The 21,212-nt window shown below is 45.7% G+C and overlaps 1 protein-coding gene across 7 annotated transcripts in view; it reads right to left on the bottom strand.

Moving 5' to 3' along the window:
* The window catches only part of vps13d (vacuolar protein sorting 13 homolog D), a 73,826-nt gene that overhangs the window by 4,441 nt on the left and 48,173 nt on the right, over nucleotides 1-21,212 (bottom strand). For 3 of the 7 annotated variants that reach the window (XM_072366704.1, XM_072366703.1, XM_072366706.1), the window contains exons 40-66: nucleotides 19,291-19,365; nucleotides 16,999-17,104; nucleotides 16,244-16,396; nucleotides 15,393-15,528; nucleotides 15,249-15,296; nucleotides 14,389-14,539; nucleotides 14,055-14,271; nucleotides 13,717-13,967; nucleotides 13,438-13,629; nucleotides 13,200-13,326; nucleotides 12,970-13,112; nucleotides 12,620-12,750; nucleotides 12,208-12,383; nucleotides 11,687-11,810; nucleotides 11,023-11,258; nucleotides 10,834-10,936; nucleotides 10,363-10,520; nucleotides 10,135-10,243; nucleotides 9,764-9,934; nucleotides 7,746-7,850; nucleotides 5,187-5,336; nucleotides 3,648-3,797; nucleotides 3,469-3,565; nucleotides 3,214-3,362; nucleotides 2,894-3,028; nucleotides 1,320-1,487; nucleotides 1,064-1,196 (exon numbers count right to left, since the gene is read on the bottom strand). In XM_072366704.1, the coding sequence (XP_072222805.1) occupies nucleotides 1,064-1,196; nucleotides 1,320-1,487; nucleotides 2,894-3,028; nucleotides 3,214-3,362; nucleotides 3,469-3,565; nucleotides 3,648-3,797; nucleotides 5,187-5,336; nucleotides 7,746-7,850; nucleotides 9,764-9,934; nucleotides 10,135-10,243; nucleotides 10,363-10,520; nucleotides 10,834-10,936; nucleotides 11,023-11,258; nucleotides 11,687-11,810; nucleotides 12,208-12,383; nucleotides 12,620-12,750; nucleotides 12,970-13,112; nucleotides 13,200-13,326; nucleotides 13,438-13,629; nucleotides 13,717-13,967; nucleotides 14,055-14,271; nucleotides 14,389-14,539; nucleotides 15,249-15,296; nucleotides 15,393-15,528; nucleotides 16,244-16,396; nucleotides 16,999-17,104; nucleotides 19,291-19,365 (3,894 nt within the window). The remainder of the gene's footprint in view (nucleotides 1-1,063; nucleotides 1,197-1,319; nucleotides 1,488-2,893; nucleotides 3,029-3,213; nucleotides 3,363-3,468; nucleotides 3,566-3,647; nucleotides 3,798-5,186; nucleotides 5,337-7,745; nucleotides 7,851-9,763; nucleotides 9,935-10,134; nucleotides 10,244-10,362; nucleotides 10,521-10,833; nucleotides 10,937-11,022; nucleotides 11,259-11,686; nucleotides 11,811-12,207; nucleotides 12,384-12,619; nucleotides 12,751-12,969; nucleotides 13,113-13,199; nucleotides 13,327-13,437; nucleotides 13,630-13,716; nucleotides 13,968-14,054; nucleotides 14,272-14,388; nucleotides 14,540-15,248; nucleotides 15,297-15,392; nucleotides 15,529-16,243; nucleotides 16,397-16,998; nucleotides 17,105-19,290; nucleotides 19,366-21,212) is intronic. The other 4 variants (XM_072366707.1, XM_072366709.1, XM_072366705.1 and 1 more) reach the window with 3 other exon arrangements.

The raw sequence follows: 21,212 nt of genomic DNA, 5'->3' as shown, positions 1-21,212 counted from the left end.
AGAGGGATGCCTCTGGTAAGGACCGTAAACGCACAGTTTTGTGTAATCAATAGTCTATATGATTTGAAAAAGGACAAACTGGAAGAAATCCTTCTTTACCATCATCAGTCAGTGTTGGAAAAGATAAGCTGTAGCTTTAATGTTTCTGAAAACACTGTCGGAAGTGTTTTATTGTGTTTGCTCTAATCCATTAGCAGTGAAATAAAAATCATCACATTCTCCCAGTATCAACCCAGCATATCACATCAGTCACACATGGGCAGCAGCACACTCTCCGGAGCCTTTTCTGTTAGACTTTACTCTTACACCTGTGTAATATAATCTAACTGATTTCTGTGCTTTTGAACGCATCCATATGTAAGGTGCCCTGTAGCCATGGCAACAGATGGGAACAGGGATAGCCACAGTCACCAACACAGACTGCTGAGACAATAGCCTCTTTCACACATGCGTTGTATCTTATCAAGACCGCGGCTAAACAGAGGGATCTCAGTCCTGCATCAATGTGTGCTTTCACACATCAAGCCAGCACCGTGGAATCAGCTTACTGACGATGGCACGTTCTACGATGCTGCCTTGCTGTGTGAAAGCACACAGGAGGCGGGATCTTTTTACCTCTGTTACTTCCTCCTTTGCTGGCTTGGAGGCGTAACAGAGGTGGATTGACTTCGACCCCCTCTTCCACCTCTGTACTGTCACACATGACCTGATGTGCAACGAAAGCGCATCAGTCCCAGCATGAAAAGGCAGGTGTGAAAGGTCTATAGATGAGTATCTGTCAGCATGAACATTGGCTGTGGCTCAGTGAATGGCCTCTCTGTTCCTACTGTCAACAAGCTGCATGCTGTGTGTGTGTGTGTGTGTGCTTCTAACACATGGCAGAGAGAAAGCACTGGAGCACTGGAGCATGCTGCAGCAGTACACAGTAATCCACCTGCCATCAGACTGAGTTGAGCTGCTCATTTCTTTCCACTGTATCATTTGTTTCAACACCAACCTTCCTTCCCCACCTCTCAGCACTTCACAAAGAAACAACAGGCACAGAAATGCTGCCACATCATACCATGAGCCAGTCCGTGAATCCCTGCTACCAGGTGCTCTCCACTGGTGGCTCCATGGTATCTGATGTACTCCCGTTCACTCTGGTGCCGGTTGTCCATGGTCTTCCCCAGCCCGTCCGATAAAGTGCCTGCAAACTAACAGACAATGGTGCCGTGTACAACATGTTTCTGGTACTCTTCTTTGCAGGTAAAAACTCAGGGGTGGACGTATTACCTAGAATACAGAGGGGGAAGAGTCGGGTACGATCAGTTACATACCTTGGCTGCAGAGTTGGACACACCGTGGGTTACATTGCGGATGAGACCACCCACATTGCCATACTTGATGAGCTCAGACATGCCCTCAGTGACATCATTGAGGAGGCCCATGGGGTTCCCCAGGAAGTCCACAGAGCCAAGGATCTGAGCTGCCTGGCTCATGAGCTCCTACAGACAGAAAACAGCCAACACAAGACACATGAAACAAATGAAAGCTAAAATATAACTTAACAAGGAAATCTGCTTTTCCACATCAAAATCCAACTGCTGCTCCTGTGCAAGCTCCGTCCTCCAGACACATCACTTGAACACTATGTATGTATGCATGTGTGTGTATCCTAGAGTTGCACGGTACCTCATGGTGCCAAATCCTAACGGGTCCTGCTATACTAGAAATTCTATACGACGGTACTACTGTGGATTACCACTACACAGCGGCCGCCTAGACTCTCCTCCCGGCTTCTCACCACATGCTGCTCTCTTGTAGACAAACCCACACAGCAACCACTGCAACCGAACTACTCAGCTGCTGAATGATTGGCTGTTTGCCTGTTACTGGTGGCCTCCGGGATATGATAGGCTGTTTCCGCACGCTGGGTCCGCCCATCTGTTAGCTGATTGGCTGTTTGTGTGTTTCTGACGGCTCGAACGAACTCCATGTAGACAGCTCCGCTTCGATAGAAATTTGCTTCAAAACTAAAGTTCTGTCTCGCCCAGACGCGCACACAGCGGTCACAAACACCAGACAACACACACACACACCGTGGCAGAAGCAGCGGGCCGGAGTCTGCCGCAGCGTGCTAGAAACCAAACTCCAAAAGCCACATTTGGAACTATTCTGGGTTTAAACAAGGCACAGACGGTAAAGCAATAGATGATGGCCGTCCACTGCGCAGACGCTGCCACCAGCTATAGGAGCCAAAGAGGGAACACATCCAACCTCGTAAAACACCTGCAGTGTCGTCGCCCAGATTTATATGTTGAATACCAGGTTAGTATGCCCCGTTTATTTTCTCATTGGCTAATATTAGGCTATATGCTCCGTGTACAGGCTGAAGAATGAAGAGTTAAACGTTGTTAAAGCACCTTGCAAATGCATAAAAATATGGTTTTCACAGGGAATCAGTTCCTGTTTATTGTATTTTGTCCTCTGTTTTATGTTGGAGAAGAAGCATTATTGTCAAAGAGATTTTTTTTAAAAGGACAGTGGATTTGTTATCCTAAGTCGATTATTTATATTAGTATTATGTTTATCATGCACATAACAATATAGGTATTTTTAATAAGTATTTCTAACTTGCAGTTCATAAAAATAATAATAAAAAAAGGCTGCAGTATCGCGATAATACCTGGAACCGTGATACTTTGTCTGGTATAGTATCGTGGTTACTTATTTTGGTATCGTGACAACTCTAATGTATCCTATAAATATATACATACACATATAAATGTACATATGTATAACAGCGCTTTATTTTTTTGTCCACCGCTTCAGACTCATTATTAATGTAAAAGTGTAAAGGGAATCTCATCACAGTAGCAGCTCCAAACAGGAGCTGTGTGTGTCCCCTGACCTCTCTGAAGTGCTTAAGGATGTCATTGATGATGATCTCCTGGGTCTCGTAGGGGTGCACTCTGGTGAACGGGTACATGTTGATGACAGCATCTTCAAAGCGAACCAGAGGGAAACCAAGAGTGCCTTTCAGAGCCTGCAGTGAGAAATAAGCATCCATATGACATACAAATAAGAAAACAGGACCAACCACAACCTGCATCTGTTCACTCGTGTTAACTACAAACATTTCTTTAAGTCAAAGGTCCATGTAACATTTTGCTCTCTATCAAAGCTGATGTCGCTGCATCATCTGAGTGACAATACATGACATGAGGGTACCTTGAGGTCTGGTGGCAGCTTGTGAGAGGTGAAGACACTGAGTTTGACCTGAGGGAGGCTGATCTTCAAGTTCTCAAAGTAGTAACGTTTGGGAGGTCCCGTTTCCTCACTGGGCCTCTCGTGTAGGCTTTCATCCAGCTTCTCCAGCTCTGTGTTCAAGACAACAAGCATTTCTTACCTTACTTCTGGGCGCACACACACACATGACTGCTTATTCATAGTAGCACACAAATCTTAAGAGGACTTCAGACCCACCGGCCTCTGCTTCTCCATAGCCAAAGAAGCTGAGCAGTTTAAGCAGCAGTTTCTCCTCGATGATGACAGTGAAGCGTCGGGCCGTCACCATGAGGTGCTGTGAACACATCATGCTTACATCATTAGTCCTCTCTGAGGACACTCCACTCAGACCTTTTGTTGTATGCATGGAAGCTCACCTTGAAGAGGTCTGTGAGCATGAGGCTGCTGGGCACTTTGACCGAGTTGACCTGCAGGGCCGGACCGCTGTCGTTTACACTGCTGTCACCAGAGTTGGGAGTCACACACAGCATCACAGGTTGGGTGGTACCCAGCAGTTGGTTGTCCACCTGATAATCAGCACAGATCCACAATTTACACCCCAGTTTAGGCTGAGGACGACATTGATGTGTATAATCAGCAGAAGAAAGTCCAGAGGCCTATTTATCACTCTGTCCTCCTCAGACGTTGGATGGATTCAGCTCCGGACTCTGGCAGAAACATGTTCATGTAGTTTTCTGTTGAGCATTTTTTGTGGGAAGTTGTGAAACTTCTGATGCAGCCCAAAGCCTCATCTTTCTGCAGACTCTCCCATGTATTCACCCCCAAGCTTACTGTAGTTCTGAGTCATCAGGTTCCCTGGCCCACAGCCTGAAAAAACAGATCCAAAGCATCACGTGGCTCTGTTTGACCGTGAAGATGGGGTCATTGGGACAAAAGCTTCTTTCTTTACCGATGAGAGCTCTGGAGCCTATCCCAGGTATCATTGGACAAGAGGCAGGGTACACCCTGGACAGGCCTGTTCCACCACCAAATACACCCAACTGCTACCTGATGCTAAATACAATACCTTTGAATACCACGCCATCCTGGTAACTGCACCGGTCCAAATCTATATGATTGTCGTTTATCGCCCACCAGGACAACTCGGTGACTTTCTAGATGAACCAGACACCTTGCTCTCTTCTATCACGGAGCATGACTGTCCCATAATTGTCCTTGGTGACATGAACATCCACCTTGACAGCACTAACTCTTCAGATTTTCTGACACTAATGCACTCGTTTGAGCTACAACTGCTCAGCAGTCCTCCGACCCATAAAGCTGGCAAAGTACTAGATCTCATTTTTGTCACGGTTTATGTTTTGATTATTGCTGTCACCCGTTTTCTGTTCCACAGCTGCACATCATCACCAATCACCTCCCCACAGCATTTAGGTTCCAGGTTCAGTCTCAGCTGCAGTCTCTCTCATTGCAGAATCCTCACTTGACCGTCCACGCTCACGCCACGCAAGTCTTGTTTTGTTACAAGTTTGTTCTTGTAAATGAAGAATCTTCCTCACACACCAGAGTAAGTCATGGAGTTCCTCAGGGTTCTGTGCTTGGACCAATTCTTTTTACTTTATACATGCTTCCATAAGGTAACATTATTAGACAGCATGGCATAAATTTCCATTGCTATGGTGATGATACTCAGCTGTACTTATCTATGAAACCAGATGAAACCAAAAGGTTGGTCAGACTACAAGCCTGTCTTAAAGACATAAAGACCTGGAGGACTCAGAACTGTCTGCTTTTAAATTCAGACAAAACTGAAGTTGTTCTCTTTAATCATTATGTTTGGCACATGCCAGCGCCAGTGTATAAGTGCATCTCTGCCATCTGCTGTGTGTTCATGTGAAGACTCTAGAAATGATTTTGTGGAGATATGTCAGAAAAATTAACGTGACTGAGCTTACCTGGATGTTCTGAATGCTCAGCTCCAACACTTCGTTGGCTGCAGTGCGAGTGAAGTGAACATCAACACCAGACAGCGTAGTGAAAACAAGCTCCTCAGGAACCTTGTTTACCAAAGACACACCCAGACCCTCCTCCAAACTGACCAACACCTGTCCAAGAACACAGACATCAGATGTCAGAAGATGTGTTTTGCATCTTTACAGCATAGGGGACTGTTTTTCTGAAGATGTGTCAGTGACCATTATTAGTCAGCTGGTGAGGTCCCGCAGCTCACACTCAGCTGGAGGGGCTGAGATGCTACCACCATGAGGAAAGTGTGTGTGATGCTGTCCCACAATGACTGAACGAGCTGGGTGGCAGACAGCCGTGTGCTGCGGTGTGTATGTGCTTATCATTTTAAATCATGAATAATTAACTGTAGTTTGGACATATGAGGCATTCATAAAGATGCTGTTGCATATGTAAAGGAATGGCTAAGCGTATGCTCTGAACAGGTTTTGAAACAGCTGTATTCTTTAATTGACTGGCTGAGAAAAGGAGGTATTTAACATTCTTAGTAATCATGTTGATCTTTTTCCAGACAGGGCGGTTAGCGTGTTTAAATCTGAGGTGCAGGTCTGTCTTATGTTTCAGGAGGAAACACATAACTGCTCATATTCAATTATGGAGGAGTTTAAAGAGTACAGGTAGCTCCACGTTGACACGGCAGGAGAAACCATACATGTTCTGTTGTAGTATGCGGACACAACAAGGAAGCTCCTGTAGTCTTAGTGAGAAGTCAGACAAAAGCTCAGATGGTTGGTTTAATCTCCGACTGAATTTACAAGAGGCAATATGTGAAAGATTAGAAAGAGGTGCCAGCTCTTTGGAAATGATACAACTGTAATCTGTGGGAATTCATTGAGGAAACTTTTCCTTTTTGGCTAAAAGCTTTACTGAACTGGATCCGGTACAGGGAGCTTTGGCTGGGGATATACAGATGAGTGGACTGTCTAATGATTGGCATCCATCAAAGCACAAAAGTCTCAGCTTTCCAATAGTATGTCACTTGTGCTCCCATTTATTCACAGAACTGGTGTACACAGAAGAGTTGTGTTGACTGATGAGCTGTAGACTGAGCTCTGTAAGATCACCTGTCAGATGCTCCTTTACTTCTCTCATAACACCTCTGTTACAGAACTGAGCTGAGATGTGTGCATGATGCAGCTCAGTTGATGAAAGTATCAGTGATTTTACAGGAACCGCCAGTCTCCTGTTTGTTGCTCAGCTCACAGCTGACTGTGTGACGAAGGCCATGTGATTATTTGCATTCAGATCTGCTAAGTGAGATCTGGTTCCATGCATCTTGATGCATTTCTCCAGTTTATACATGTCTTCCTGGTGTTTTTCTGAATGACGGCTGCCCTTTCTGAATGGTTTGCCCAGCGTGAAGTGAAGAACATCTGGCTGGATGTGAGGGTCGGGTGCTTGTCAGGCTTAAAAACTGAAATAGGAGCTGTGTTCAAATGTTAGAATAGTTCCTGATGATTCCAGTTCATTCACTGGTCTGCCAAATACTGAGATGTGACTCACCTTGTATGTACGTGCAGTTCTGTGTAGGAAGGTGTAAAAGTCCTTTATATTTGGTACTTATTTGGGTTGTACTTGTGAATACGTCTCTCTTGGTGTCTTGGATTGCAGAACGATTTCTTTATTTCTTTAACAAGATATGTAACAGTTTTCTAATCTTCTTGGTAGTTATTTTATCTCAGCCTTTGCATGAATAATTGTGCTGATGTTTGACATTTTCAGTATTTCCTTTGTGGAGTATCAGGAGTAAAGTTGTTTCAGATTTCAGTCCAATGACTACTTCTGCCAAAGAACTGAAGGTAACTTGTCTTCAGTGCACTCTGCCCGTCTCATCTTAAACTTAGGCTGACATTTACACTGGATGAAGATAAACTGACCGACTGATTGAAGATAAGCTAGATTTTTTTTTTAACTGAACACTCTCAGCACTTTTACAATACAAGCCATATTGGCCCATTCACACATACAGCATGTCTGAGTTCTGCTTCTCTGCCATACACACACTGCCACACTGATGTGGGGGTCAGTGTCTTTCCAGTGGACTCTCATCCTCTATAAGGTATCCTGCCTATGTCTACGCAGCTTCTGGGGCCTAATGGATGAATGCTGGAGCAGCGGTCCTGTCTACAACCACGGTGGCCCGTTCACCCTGCAGTCTGGGCCTCAGGCACAGTACTGATGTCAAGGTATTTCTTTTGGAAACTGGCCATCCATGTCACATGCATCCTACTTCCTACTCTTTTTTTAAGGTTTCTGTATGTTGAACATGTTTTGTGTTTTTAAGAGCCTGCTCTGAGTTTCTGTGGACTGTGTCTGGGCTGTTTGTTGTTCGGGGTTTCCAGGTAAGACCAGGCTGTCCTTTATAACAGCTGCTTGAAAGTCACAAACCATCTCTCTGGTTTTTTTCTTTGTGGCCAACTGAGAGGTGAGTATCTGCACAGAGGCTTTAAGTTCTGAGGGTACTCTGAATGAGTGTGACAGTCACTCACCTCCAGCTCCTGCTCAGGCTCACTCGTCGTTCCACTGTCTTTGCTCCGGTCCTGCTCTGTGCTGGCTGAGCTCCGGACCGTTCTCCTCTGATTGAAGTCACTGATCTGGAAACGGGGGCATTAAAACCATACAGATAGCAGTTTTTATTTGATGCCAAAACAGCACCCTTAAAGACTCTTAATTCTGAAAGAAGCAGAGAGTTACAAACAGAAAATACAGTCAATAGTGCAGTTGGAGCTCATAGAGAAACATGTACAAACACGTTAAAGGTAATATTGTATTTCATATTAGTGTACATTTATTCTATCATCATTTATTCAATTTGACTCAACTGATCATTTTTGAAGAGGTATGGTCCAGGTATCTTTTATGACCTGGACTAAATGTTCAGTTTTAACAGAGGTCGGCTTTATAAAACTTGCAGGTAATCTGTTTCTGGGTGTCGAGGGTGACATGCTCCTAGACCCTGGACACTTTCGGACGAGAGGACGATAATTCCGCCGCAGCCATTTCACTGTGTTTCTGCAGGTCATCTCCCGCTATTATTTACCGTGACGCACAAGCATCTCTAAGCAGATATAGGGAGGAAGTGAGATGACTCACTCCGTATGAAAAATGATATTCAGTTCGACAGCGTGAAAAAGACGTGTGATGATGTAACCGACAGTTATCGACAATTAAATACGTTGGTGACTAATTATGTTAGCAATTTTTTAAATTGTTGCACCATGAATTCAAAGGTGTTTTTCCAGTTTAACATAGATGGCTTCCTTGACTCCTCTGTCAAACCATCTGTCTTCTCTTCAGTGTCCTTTGTCCTTGAACTGTTGTGTCTTGATCTGAAGAGGTGGCTCTCCTATGTTGTGCCATGCGGTTGTGATGTTCCTTTAGTTTTCCCTCAGCCTTACTGGGTACACTCTCAGCCTGTCACGGGGACACTGGAGATCCCATGGCACAGCCGTGCTTCTGTCTGTAGAAACAGTCATTGTATTTGAAATAGGTGGTGGAGAGGTTCAACAGGACACAGATCTGATCAGGACTGAAGCTGGTTCTGTCGTTCAATGAGACATCTTGGTACAGTCTCCACTGCTGCTGAAAACAGTATGCAGGTAAAAAGTGAGGTCACGTCAATGGTTTCACTTCGGGACAGTTTCAGATGTTGGATCTTCTTTGCAAGTCTGTGAAGTTCTGTATATGATGCAGAGTGTTTCCTACCAGTGCTAAGATGGAGGCAAGGTGTTTAGCAATGTTATAGGTGACCGAGTTGATGCTACTAATAATGGGTCTGAGTGGGACTCCCTCCGTGTGTATCTTGGGCAGTCCATAGATACACGGTGTGGCGTCCCCAGGGTAAAGTCTGTGGTAGAAGGAGCGGTCAATGACTTTGTCCTTTTCCAGGTAATCTGTGACTTTCTTCTTGGAGTTGTTGTGGGGTCCCTCCTCAGGGCTTCATAGGAGGTGTTATCACTCAGCTATGTTATTTTTCTGTGATGAAAATAATCACTGTGTGAGTTCTAGGAGAGCATGCTTCCGTCCTAATTCTGAGTGCAGTTACGTCAGGAAGGTGTCTGACCATCAAATTCAGAGTGTAGCAGCAACTTCATCTCCGGTCTCTGAGCAGCAGTCATAAAGAGCTACATGTTGCTCAAAAACAACAGTGTCCTGCAACATAACCATGAACCCTGCTCTTGTGGTGGCAACATCCTGCAGGAAGTGTGGGATTACATGCCTCAGAAACCGTATACTGTAGCTAATCTACAGGCTGAATAAATGGTGCACGGAGTGGAGTTTATGTGAATAACTGCTCTGAGTGGGAGATTTTTCAAAGAGAACAAACCAAAACAAGAACAACTGTACTGGCTTTGAGACAGATTTCATAATATCAGAACTGGCTGTGATTATAACATGATAAATCAATGGCATGACCCGTAAGATGATATTAAAGTGGCACAAAGGTGCTCTTTTTATTACATGTAAAAGAGGCTAAGGGGGGCACATAACTGGGTTTTCTTCTCACCTGAAGGACACGTGTGGGTCCATCAGGCAGCACTTGGACAGACAGCACCCCAGAGCCAGGCCTCATCTTCTGGTTGATGAACTGCTGCTCGGGGCCAGGTTCCAACACACCTGAATCTGGTCCCAGCACCACCTCTGCTCCATCATACAGGCCTGTCATGCCACCTTTCACCTGAAAGGGACAAGTTGTTGGTTAAGATGATGCTGGGGACTGTGCAGTGGAGACAACAATGAGGAGCCTGCAGCACATGGCCCTTCTCACCCAGATTTGAAGCCAAAACTTGGGCTTTCCTTTCTGTCTTCAACATACCGAAAACTGTTTCTCAAACATATTAAGAACATACAGATAACACTAAGGTTGCAGGTACGTACCTGCACCACCAGCCGAGGGAGGCCGCAGGTCAGCATGCCTGAGCTGAAGTACCAAGTCTGGGTCGTGCTGCGCCGGGAGTCTGGCCTCCGCAGCATCAATGGCTCAAAACTGACAGACACCAATAAGCAGAAACCCTTGATACACAGTCGTCAGTAGTAGTCTCTTTCTGATTTATGCTAAATGACTCCCGGAAAACATTTGCTGTGATACCCCTGCACTGCACCAACCTGTTGTCACTGACAGCTGCGAGCCCAGCGATGTCCAGCACCAGGGACGAGTCCAGGGGCCGCGGCTGGGACGGCTTGCTCTGAGGTGGAGATGAACCTTCATGACAAAGCATGCCGGTCCCGGTCATCCTCCACAGCTGGGAGCGCTTCCCCGGCTCCTGCACAACAACCAGCCTGCTACTACACATTCACTCTCATGGACTGCAGGAACATTTTCATTACTTTCTTCACTTCTTTCAGTGTTTCCAGTGGTCACACTTTGAAAATGCCTCGTTTGTCTGTCAAACCCTAACCCTTTGGCACTTTCACTTTTTTCCTTTACTGACATTAAAATAAAGAAAAACTGATGTTTATTTTTGAGAAATCAAATAAGAAAAATGGTTTGTGGTTGGAACTTTGCCCACTTCAGGGAAACTGTTGCCTTCTTCTTCACTTTTGGAATAAAATGCGTCTCTCCTCTTTGTCTCGTACCTTTTTTCTGAGGATGACTCTTTGAGTCTTGGTGTCCACGTCCAGAACCAGCTCAGCACAGCTCACAAGATGCTTTTTCCCAACAGGTCTCTTCTCAATGTTCCTGCACACACAAGAGGAGGCTGCTAACCTTTGTGACCAACTTTTGAAAATCATCCTGTTTTCAGTCAGTCAGTCATTGGGGCGTACTGTGAGAAGGTGTGCGTGGCTGCGATGTAGATGAAGTTCTCGTAGTAGAGTTTGTTGTATTCTCTGAAGAAGTTCATGTCTGCCGTGACCTCAGAGGATCCTGCTCCCTTCACAGTGAGTGTGAGGTAGGGGGGCAGCGTGGGCTCGTCGCAGGCGTAGTCGAGGACTGACACGGCCTTCACCTCAGTGTGCAGCCGGATATCAGCCACACCATGCTGCCAGAACTGAATCGGCACCTGAGGAGATTCAAACATCACATCTGCTTGAGCTTTCTCCTCCATCCTTGATCACTCCCCATGCATTACTGTATGCCACTCACTCTGCTGTAGATTACAGGACCTCTGCTTCTGAAGCTGCATGTTTCTGATCTGAGATTAGATCCTGTCTGTCGCTGTGTGCTGCTCAGAGGAAACAGTTGGCTTGGGTTTCCCTCTTGATGTAAAGGACCTGACACGACTATTTATTGTCAACCTGCTCTATGTGAATTTAACTGGCTGGAGCTGAGAGGTGGGCTGTGCGCTTGACATTCTCAATAAAATAATTCATCATCGCAGAAAAAGGCTCATGGAGTGAGATCAGCATATATCACTCACAGGCTACATAATGAGCCTTTGTTTCTTGAGTAAGAGCTCACGTGAATGAAGCTGTCATGACACTGACGTACCTCAGAGGTGTTGTCGATGCGGAGAGGTGGAGGCAGCTGGTCAGTGTCTGTGAAGGAGATCTGGTAGGTGGCACCCTTCAGGGTGATCTCTGTCCGTAGGAAGAAGCAGTTTCCCAGTGTGTCCCTGGTCAAACCAAAATGCACATAGAACCTCTTAAATACTGCACATGCAAGTGGGCGGAAGGTATGAAGGAGCATTCTGTGACACCAAGCAAAGACCAGGCTCATTATGCTGTTAGAACTGCCTTTGTTGTCAGACATTATGTATTCATATTCTGTATTTTACTAAATAACCTCTGTTCCCAGCTGCTGCTTTTCCACTCTGCTCATAATACACAATAGATGACCTTGAATGGTCCAAGAGTTTAAGATAGCATAACGGGACTAAATAACTGGGTCAGAGAGGTGTGGTACATTAGATGCACTAAAACAACACACACGCACGCACGCACGCACGCACGCACGCACGCACGCACGCACGCACGCACGCACGCACGCACGGTTTTGTTTGTTCGGCTCACCTCATGTTGATGTGGAACGACTTCGGTTTGTTGACCTCAAAGCCTCCTGACCATGTGCAGTTGGGCGTGTCCATGAGGCGCACACACAGCAGCTGGTCGTAGTCATTCCTGGGCCAGTGGAAGACAACACTGGAGCCCGGCAGGGTGGAGATGTACCCCTCTGGGTTGGCAGTACCCTTCAACACAATAAATTAGGATATTTTATTCACTGTCTGCTTGGAAAGAGCAACAGCACAAACAATGAGCTAAGTAACAAAGGGCTTAAAGTGGACTGTAAGCAGACTGGTTTTGGATCGACTCGTTTCCTTCTCTTCTGATTTGTTAGAGAAGCGGATGAAACAAAGGTTCCTGCCAATAACTGAACTGGAGACAATTCCATCACTGAGGACAACTACCAGAACATCTCACTCACCTTTCCTCTTGCAAACTCTCTCTGAGCAAAGGCCAGTTTGTGGGTGGAGCGGTTGTCCAGCAGGTAGCGCGGTGCAAAGGTTACTATGTGAGTGTCTCTGTAGTGTCCTTTTCCTTTGCGAACACTGATACCTGTGTAGACGGAAAAGTTAGAGCAGAAATGTACTCTACAACTCTTCACATTAAGGGAGAACATTTACCAAAATATGCCACAAAACAGGAAGCCGGTACATCATTGCTGGCATTTTACAACATCAATTAACTTTAAATTATGTGTACGCAATTATGGGATCCTGGATCAGGAGTAACAGACATAGTGATGTCAGACTCTGGTTCAATGGAGCAGCTTGCCTATGTTGTAGATGAGTCCAGGCCTATTCCCATGTTGGATCACTTTCACTGCTCTGACTCCACTCCCTCCATCCAAGGAGAAGCCCTGGCACCAGCCTGGAACTCCATCTGGGTGGATTCCTTTTCCAATACGCATTGTGCACCTGGAAAAGGTGGAATAAATAAAACACCCGATCAGTTGGGTAGAACCTCAAGAGACAAACTCAAGTCAGAAACACAAAGACACTTACATGGCAGGCTGCTCCTTGTCAGTGTAACAGAAGAGTAACGGACTGAGGCTTCGGGCCAGCTCGTGCTCCTCAAACTGTCCCGCTGCATCAGCCTTCCCATTATCCTGACGAAAGATCAAGGGCAGACCTGAGGAATCAAAGTGCTGTTAGGGAACATCAACCAGAAGCTCTTGTCTTAAAGCAATCGGTTTTTTTCTTCTAAGATCAGCAACACTGCAGCTGTGAATGAAAACATCACCAGTCTTGTTGATGAGCCAGTAGGGGGCAGAAATCAGAATCTTCAGAGCCCCTTGTGCACGCAGGATGATGCGGATGGTGAGACAAAGCAGACGTTTGTTGGTGTCATACAGCCTCATGCGCACCACGTAGTTCTGAGTGCCAGGAGGAATCAGCAGCTCTTTGCACACAGGAAAGCTCTCCAGCAGGACTCCTGAGGAACAAACGGCAGAACCACAGCGAGTGAGAACAAGGACCATCTGTAGGGATGAATCATCCATCAGGGACTGAGGCTCCTCACCCAGCTCCATGTTCTGTGAAGTGTCTGCAGAGTGAAGCACGGCCTCTTTCCCCGGCTTCAGAGCGCCTTTGATGGACGTTCCTTTGATGTAGTAGTTGAGGTCACAGGGCAGCAGGTTGTGCAGCACCATGGTGGGCAGCAGATAAACGGTATGGCCTGGCTGTCGATAGATCTGCTGTGCACCTCCGGACATCTGCCTCTTAGCCGGTTGCTGGTCTGGGTAGTTCTCCTTTTTGATGACCACACAAAACCTGCAACATGCAGACAATTAACACGTAACAAGTAAGTTATAACAAGTGTCGGGAAGAAAAACTCAAAGTAAAACTGACTCATTGTACCTGAAGTTACGCTTGAGGCTGTCATCAAAATCTGCAGACTGACACTCCCTTTTACTGCTGCTGATCTCTCCAGCCCGCTCCACGCTGGTCCAGTGGATGGGAACCTTACAGAAGAACAAGCCCATACCTTTGGGCCGAGCTTGCAGTCTCCAGGAGGTCAGATGGAGAGGGATCGCCAGGGCCTGCCCGGGCAAGATAGGAGGCAACACCACTGGTTCTATCAAAGCAGAGACAAAGCAGGCTTCTTGAGAAATGACACAAAGCCACAAAACAGGACGTGGTGATTTCTAGTATTCTCCACACGGGCCTTAAATGAAACAGAGCAGAATCTTACTGTCAGGTGCCGAGGGACTGTCCAGTCTGACCTCCATCAACACATCCAGCCGGTTCTTCACCATGAGGGCGGAGCGCACAGTGATGACCTTCCGTGCACTGCCCTCCATCGTGATGGCGAAGACCACCCTGACAGGAGGCAGAGCCGAAAACTGAGGGAACACACATTCACACACGGGTTATTGTCTTTACTTGTGAACTGGTGACTACATGGATGAACTGATTGTCTTGACTGTTATGTATTACAATGATGACACATTTAGGGGAAGATGTGGAGAGTAAAGTATGTGGACTTTTGAGACAGACATGGAGACACTGCAGCATGTTTACAGCTCCGAGCCTGAAGAAAGACCCTGAAGACAAAAAGTGGACTCATGAGCAGCAACCAGGAGGAAGCTTCTAAGGGCCAGACCTTCATCTGTGTTCCATAGTGGGGTTAGATTTTACAGCGTGGACCAATCACAGCAGTCAGGCTACAGGGAGATATCCCTGTCATACGGCAGACTCTGCATCTGCCTGACATTACACTGCCTGATTAACGTGGGACTCACCAGCACCGTGCCTGTATGTACAGAGGTGAAACAAAAGATCAGCGCTGATGCACCTCAGAGGTGGCAACAAAGGCAGTGATACAGCAGGAGTGGCTTGTGTGTGTGTGTGTGTGTGTGTGTGTGTGTGTGTGTGTGAATGAGCACATTGCACTAATCCCGCAGCTGACCGGGCAACAGCGGCCTTTTCAATGCTAACACTGAGTTACTGAAGCACAGAGATACAGGATGAAGCTGTAAGTCATTTCTAATACGGTATCCTTAGAGTCCGCCAGTGGGAGCCCAAAGCAGGGAAACGTCTTTGTGGGCTTACATAGACATGAGGGTGGATGATGTTGGTCCTGCTGATCGGGCTGCCGACCTGGGAGGGCAAAGGGGAAAAAGTCAGGATCAACCAAAACAACAGCAAAGCTAAATGACTATAAGGCTGAATATTTCAAAAAGCAGTTGTTCTCACAGTGTTTGAAGAGTTGTTCCTGTCTGGAGCTGCATAACGAAAGAAAATGCCCACTTTGTCCACAGACACCGGCTTGACTTGCTCCCATCCACAGACCCGAACCAGCAGCTGGTGAAGCTTCAGCTCATGAGTGTGTCTACAGAGGAGGAGGCAGCTGGAGTCACTCACACAGAACAGCAATGGATTAAAGGCCTTTATCTAAACATCATTTATACTGATAGTTCACTTTGAAGAAATTAATCTTTAAACCTGTCCTTCAAATATTGAATGAATGAACAGAGAGGGGAGAAGCCACAGCTACACAGGAAAAGGACGCTGTGCGTTCACAACACAAGACAAAATGAGAGCGTTGCTGATAAATGGAGTGAGACCAGTTTCTGGTTCCTGATCCTGATGAGGAGCCATGACTGGGACAGGCTTTGGGGCAGAGGTAGTACGTGGCTCTCCAGCACACCCTGATTATCCTGATTTCAAACTGGAACATTAACTCTGTTTCATCTGTCCAGAGGACATTAAGACAAGTCAACGTGTCTTTTCATAGTTTTTTTTGTCAAAAATGGGGTCTTCCAACAGAGAGAAGTGGATGAACCTGTATCCGTATAAATGCACATCTCTAAGGCTAATTTTCGCTTTATTGTTCAGTTGTACAAACGTGTAAAAAAAAAAAGCCAGAAGCACTATTTGTGCTTGTGCTGATCAGGAATTTGAATACATGCATTTAACCAACTTCCCCAAGCCCCATCTCTCCAGCCATCGTTCGAGCCACACATCATCACTCTGCAGCTCTGCGGCCTGGCCCTCAGTAAAGTCCAAAGCAGTCAACAGACTGATAAACGGGAATCCAACCGTACCGGTGCCGGAGTTTCTCTCGGGCCTCGAACTCAAAAGGGAGCTCCTCCCCAGGCAACACCTCTCTCCACTGGCTGACATTGTGGGTGTCGTCAGTTCCTGAGCTGTGGACATCGGAGATGGAGTCTGCACTGCTGCTGTGAGACAGCGCCACCCTGAGGAGATCACATCAACAGCGTCTTTATTTATGTGAGCACAACACTGTTCAAAGACAACTGCAGATGCTGTTCTGTCGTAACGAGTGAGCTCTGCATCTGCTAACTTCGTGCTAACCAGTCACAGAGGAGGCTGCACTACAGTTTTGGATGATGGCCTAAAAAAGCTAAATGAAAAAAAAAAAAATCTGAAAAGTTGTACATGTTACGGTTTATGGTTTCAATCTTAAAAATTTGGAAGCGTAAAGTACTGAAACTTGATCAGCAGTTGAAGTTAGACATACTTTCACCGGATTAAGGCTGTACATAGCTTAAACTCCATATCTGGACTTCAGCACATCCAAAATGTTTCTACACAGGATCAAACACCCTACACACTGACTTAAAAGCAATACCATCATTAATAAGCTGAAACATTGAACATTTTAGTGATTATAAGATTCTCTCTAAGGCCTCCTGCTGCCATGTAAAGGTCTTTTGAGCAGTATGATTTCCAAAAGAGTAATACACCCAGCTTCTTCACTGAGTTTAGATCCCTTTCGATCCTTCAAGCATAGTATTTCTCCAGATATCGTACATGAGGAGGTTATGGTTAGACAGACCTTGTGGGAGTAGTAGTCATTGTGGCGAACCACATGGTACATCCCGTGTGATTGCGCAGTGCGTATGGCACAAATGGCTGCCTCCTCTTGGACAGCTTGGCGTCTGCTGGAAACAAGAACAAAATCAGGTCGGTCAAAGTCAGGTAGAAGAGCAGTTTCTGTGGCCTGTTATCACTCCATAAATTCACAGCCTGTCCGATCAGCTCATCAGGGGATTATATCTCTGCTGGGCTTTGAGCCGCTACAGACTCCCCGTCTTGATCTGTCAGCACCAGCTGGCATTTTAAATGGCTGCTAAACTACAGAAAACAGACAACCTGGTTACAGAGTGCAGTGAAAGTAGGGCCAGTGAGAAGGTGAAATATTTAAAGTGTTTTAAGACAACACTTTTGTTTTCACTGCCGCATCTGAGCAATTTCACAAAATACCAGAAAAGGTGCCATTTTTTTATGGTGTGAACAAAAGTATAAAAAAATTCAAGAAAAAAGAAATCAGTCGCCGTTATTTAATAAACACAGCAGCTTTTTGACAGAAATATTATCATCAGGTTATGTCCTGTGCACACAGCTCATGTGAACCCTTCACTCTGTGTTCAGTAGTAAAAAAATCAAACATATATTATACTACAGTCAGTGCAACATACAAACTACTGGACACAAACTGAGCTCACATGTGACAACATGCCTTCTACAGTCTGATCATACAGCTGGGTGGAAGCTCTAAATACAGTCAGTCAACAGAGGATTCTCATCTGTTCATGTGTGGAATTTTGACTGATTCCAGAACCAACTCACCAAAGCCTGGAGGAGATGAGCAGAGCTAAAAGGTACCACTGAGGATGATTGTCAGCTACCGGCGGTCAGTAAGGCTCAGTTATTTCATCACTGCATTCGGTTTTATTTGGACTTTTCACAGAATCCTAATGTTTTTGTGGCAGATTACAACACCATAATGTCAACTGCGCATCGTGAATTCACAAATACCAGGCAGAATACTACAAAGCAAGTTGATCACAGCTGTCCACTTTAGCTGTCTGGATAGACCTTAACCCCCGCTGTCACAGCAGACGTTAGCAGCTCTTGTTCTTCAGGTGCATGCTCCATAGAATCAGGCATCTGACACCCGATCATCACCCGATGCTTCTTCCAGACAAAACGCAGCAGATCAGCTGCTGCTACTTTGTTAACAGGAAGAGGCTGTTATGATGGAGAAGCCAAGAGGAGAGCTGCACCATGCTGTAACTATGTGACCATGCACTCAACCTCACTGCTGCTGCTGTGACAGCTGCTCTGAAACTTTAAACCTGACAGAACACAGCTCCGGGAATGAAGGACATGAGGAAATCTCTCCAGTCTAAAACTTATCTTAATGACTGGATATTCTGAGGTAAATCCCAGCAGTGAGACAAAGCCACTGATGTTGCTTTGTAGTACACGCCTCTGAACATGCAGCGGGATAGAAACAAAGGACTCATGCTGTTCAGGTGAAATGCAAAAGAAGAGACGGGCCATAATTAGTGAAATCTTAAGAGACCAGTCATCACTACTGATGTCTGCCAAAGCACTGAATACACAGTCAGGGATCACGGAGATGTGGAGCACATTTCACTTCACAGCAGGAAAAGCACCATGTGGGATTCTAACTCACATGGTTCAGCAGCGTGGGTCTGGTGCATTTGTTCAAATGTTCACACCTGTACAGAACTGACTTTGATGTAAAATAAAGACAGACGAATCTTTCTCTTTGCATCTCATCTGAAAATGTTGGCCATCTTTGAGAAGATTGACGCCGTTTGCTGCTTACAGATAAATCAGCTCACAGACATGACACAATCTAATTCTTACAGTTTTCCAATGCTGTTTGCCTAAGTCACAGATTTTTGGTCACATGTCATAAATGGTCCTATTCCAAACTGGATTGGGGTAAGGATTCTTTGTTTTGATTCCCCTGTGGGTGTGCACGGCTTCACCTTTCCTTTCTTTTCACTGCACAGTGTTTTGTATCAGTGTGAGCATCTGAAACAACATCTCAGTGCTTCTCTCCATCTCCCACAAGCTCTGCTTTTGGCTCTGGCAGATTATCCAGAGCCTTCGTCAAAAGTGCATGTTCAAGTCATCTTTACATGCACTCAGAGGCCGAAAATACACAATCTCATTTTATACATTTCCCTCCCAGAGTAACAGCTGTGGGCTGAAATGCAGGCTGAAATCTATGGTGTGATCAGTGTGATCAGGATGTGGTGACTGAGGCTGGCTGGAGAAAAAGACTGGACGACTAAACTCTGAACTGTACCTCTGGAGTGAATCTGCTGCTCGAGGCAGGTCAAGCTGGCAGTGCTCCTAGTTCTAAGGTGAGCAAGAGGTACACCTGACAACGGAGAAAGATAGGTACAGCACAACAGAGACACAACAGAGGGAACACACAACATGGTTAAAGGTCCACAAACTCACAGCAGGACTACACAGTTTTCATTACTGCAATTCATTTTTCACCTCAAGTGAACCACTGTTCTCCTGTTCAGTGAGGGTTCACCAAACTCCTGGCACAGCTGAATAAGTGATAGGAAGGACTGCTGCACACTGGTTTAGTGCATCTGGTACAAAAGACCTGACTCAGTAGGTCGTCCGCTAACTGGAGGGTCACTGTTCAACCCCAGCTGCTCTAACACTTGATCCCACATATACTAATCAGTGTGTGTTTGGAACAGAGGAGCTGCATAAATACACGGGTCCCAATCATCCAGCAGAAGACTGACCATAAAGACTGATGGGAAACTACAGTAAGTCACTCAGTCACTGAGCAAAGTTACCAAGACAAAAATGTCTCGGTCCAGTGGAGCTGAATGATGTCACGTTGGAAATTAATCAGAATTTCACTGCATATCATCCCTCATACTGCAGAGGGGCACATGAGCACACGTCCCACTTCACTCAGGAAAGCTCCACTAACAGAAGCTTTCATGTCAGACCCCACATGATGAAGGAAAAAAATCAACTGGGAACAAGCACATCATTTAGCTCCAGAGAAGTTTAGTTTCAAACTGTTGAGTAAGCACACCAGTGTTCAGCTTCACCACGTTCTATCCTTCTTACATAAGAAGCTAATTTAGAGTCTCTCTGCAGCTGTCTTCACATGAGCAGCAAACACGGTCAGCTGAGCGTGCAGACGCTGTCGTCCTGACATTTCCAAAGCTGCTTTTCACATGTCCTTCACCTGCTGATCTTATTAGGGGGCCTGCTGGAAATTCTCTGCACAAAGTTAGAATCAAATGTTGTTATGAGTGCAGCCATGTGTAAGGCTGGGCCAATATCCACCCAAAGTGGTGTATCCTGGAGCTGGGTATTAACAAAAATGTGTGTTAGTCTGTCTTGTTCTGACTCCTCACTGCTGCCCATACACCTGATGAAGGTCGAACAGGGTCAAGTATGCCGAAAGGCTTCAGCTGTTAGTGAGACAGTGTGCAAGAGTCCTTCCTCATCATCACACTGCTTACTTTCTCACAGGTTAGAGGTGCAGTCAATGCAAACATGTAAAAGTTGGTAAGTGAGCAGAAGCAGTACACCTTCTTCAGTGTGCAATTAGCTGCAATTAACACCTTCCAAGACTTGAAATTTCTCACAGTCTGTACTGATACCAAACTCATTCAAAGGCCCTTTATTTTATCAAGGGAGTTTGCTTGAAGAGGTTTACGTGATTTTATTGTTCAAAGAACTAAATTATTCTCAAAGTGCGTTACTTTAATATCGGTATCTATCTTTAATCTGATGCACTCTACGTTTTAGCTTCTTTCAATCAGAGACACCCCTTCTGTCTGCTCTGTGTGGACAAAAATGAGAGGAAAGTGTCCGCTTGTTATTTGTTCCAGGTGTTCCAAACTAGCAATGAGGCCAGTGGCGTGTTAAATCCGTGTTTCCCAACCTTGGTCCTCAAGGCACCCCGCCCTGCATGTTTTCCATGTTTCCCTGCTCCAGCACACCTGATTCAAATGAATGGTCAGGTCTTTAAGCTCTGCAGAAGACATTTGAATCAAGTGTGCTGGAGCAGGGAAACATGGAAAACATGCAGGGCGGGGTGCCTTGAGGACCAGGGTTGGGAGACTCCGAGTTAAATGATGTTGAAGACTAACAGGGAGAACAGACTGGACAACAAAAGCAGCATCTTCAGAGAGACCGAGCAGCCCAGTCAGAGGTGCACTTCCTTTAAGGTCCCAGCAA

The sequence above is a fragment of the Leuresthes tenuis genome, unplaced genomic scaffold, assembly GCF_036924035.1.
Source record: "Leuresthes tenuis unplaced genomic scaffold, fLeuTen1.0.hap1 SCAF_16, whole genome shotgun sequence".
In the NCBI taxonomy this organism is placed as follows: Eukaryota; Metazoa; Chordata; class Actinopteri; order Atheriniformes; family Atherinopsidae; genus Leuresthes; species Leuresthes tenuis.
Note: the sequence above shows the minus strand (reverse complement) of the source record. Positions and strands in the feature narration are given on the sequence as shown.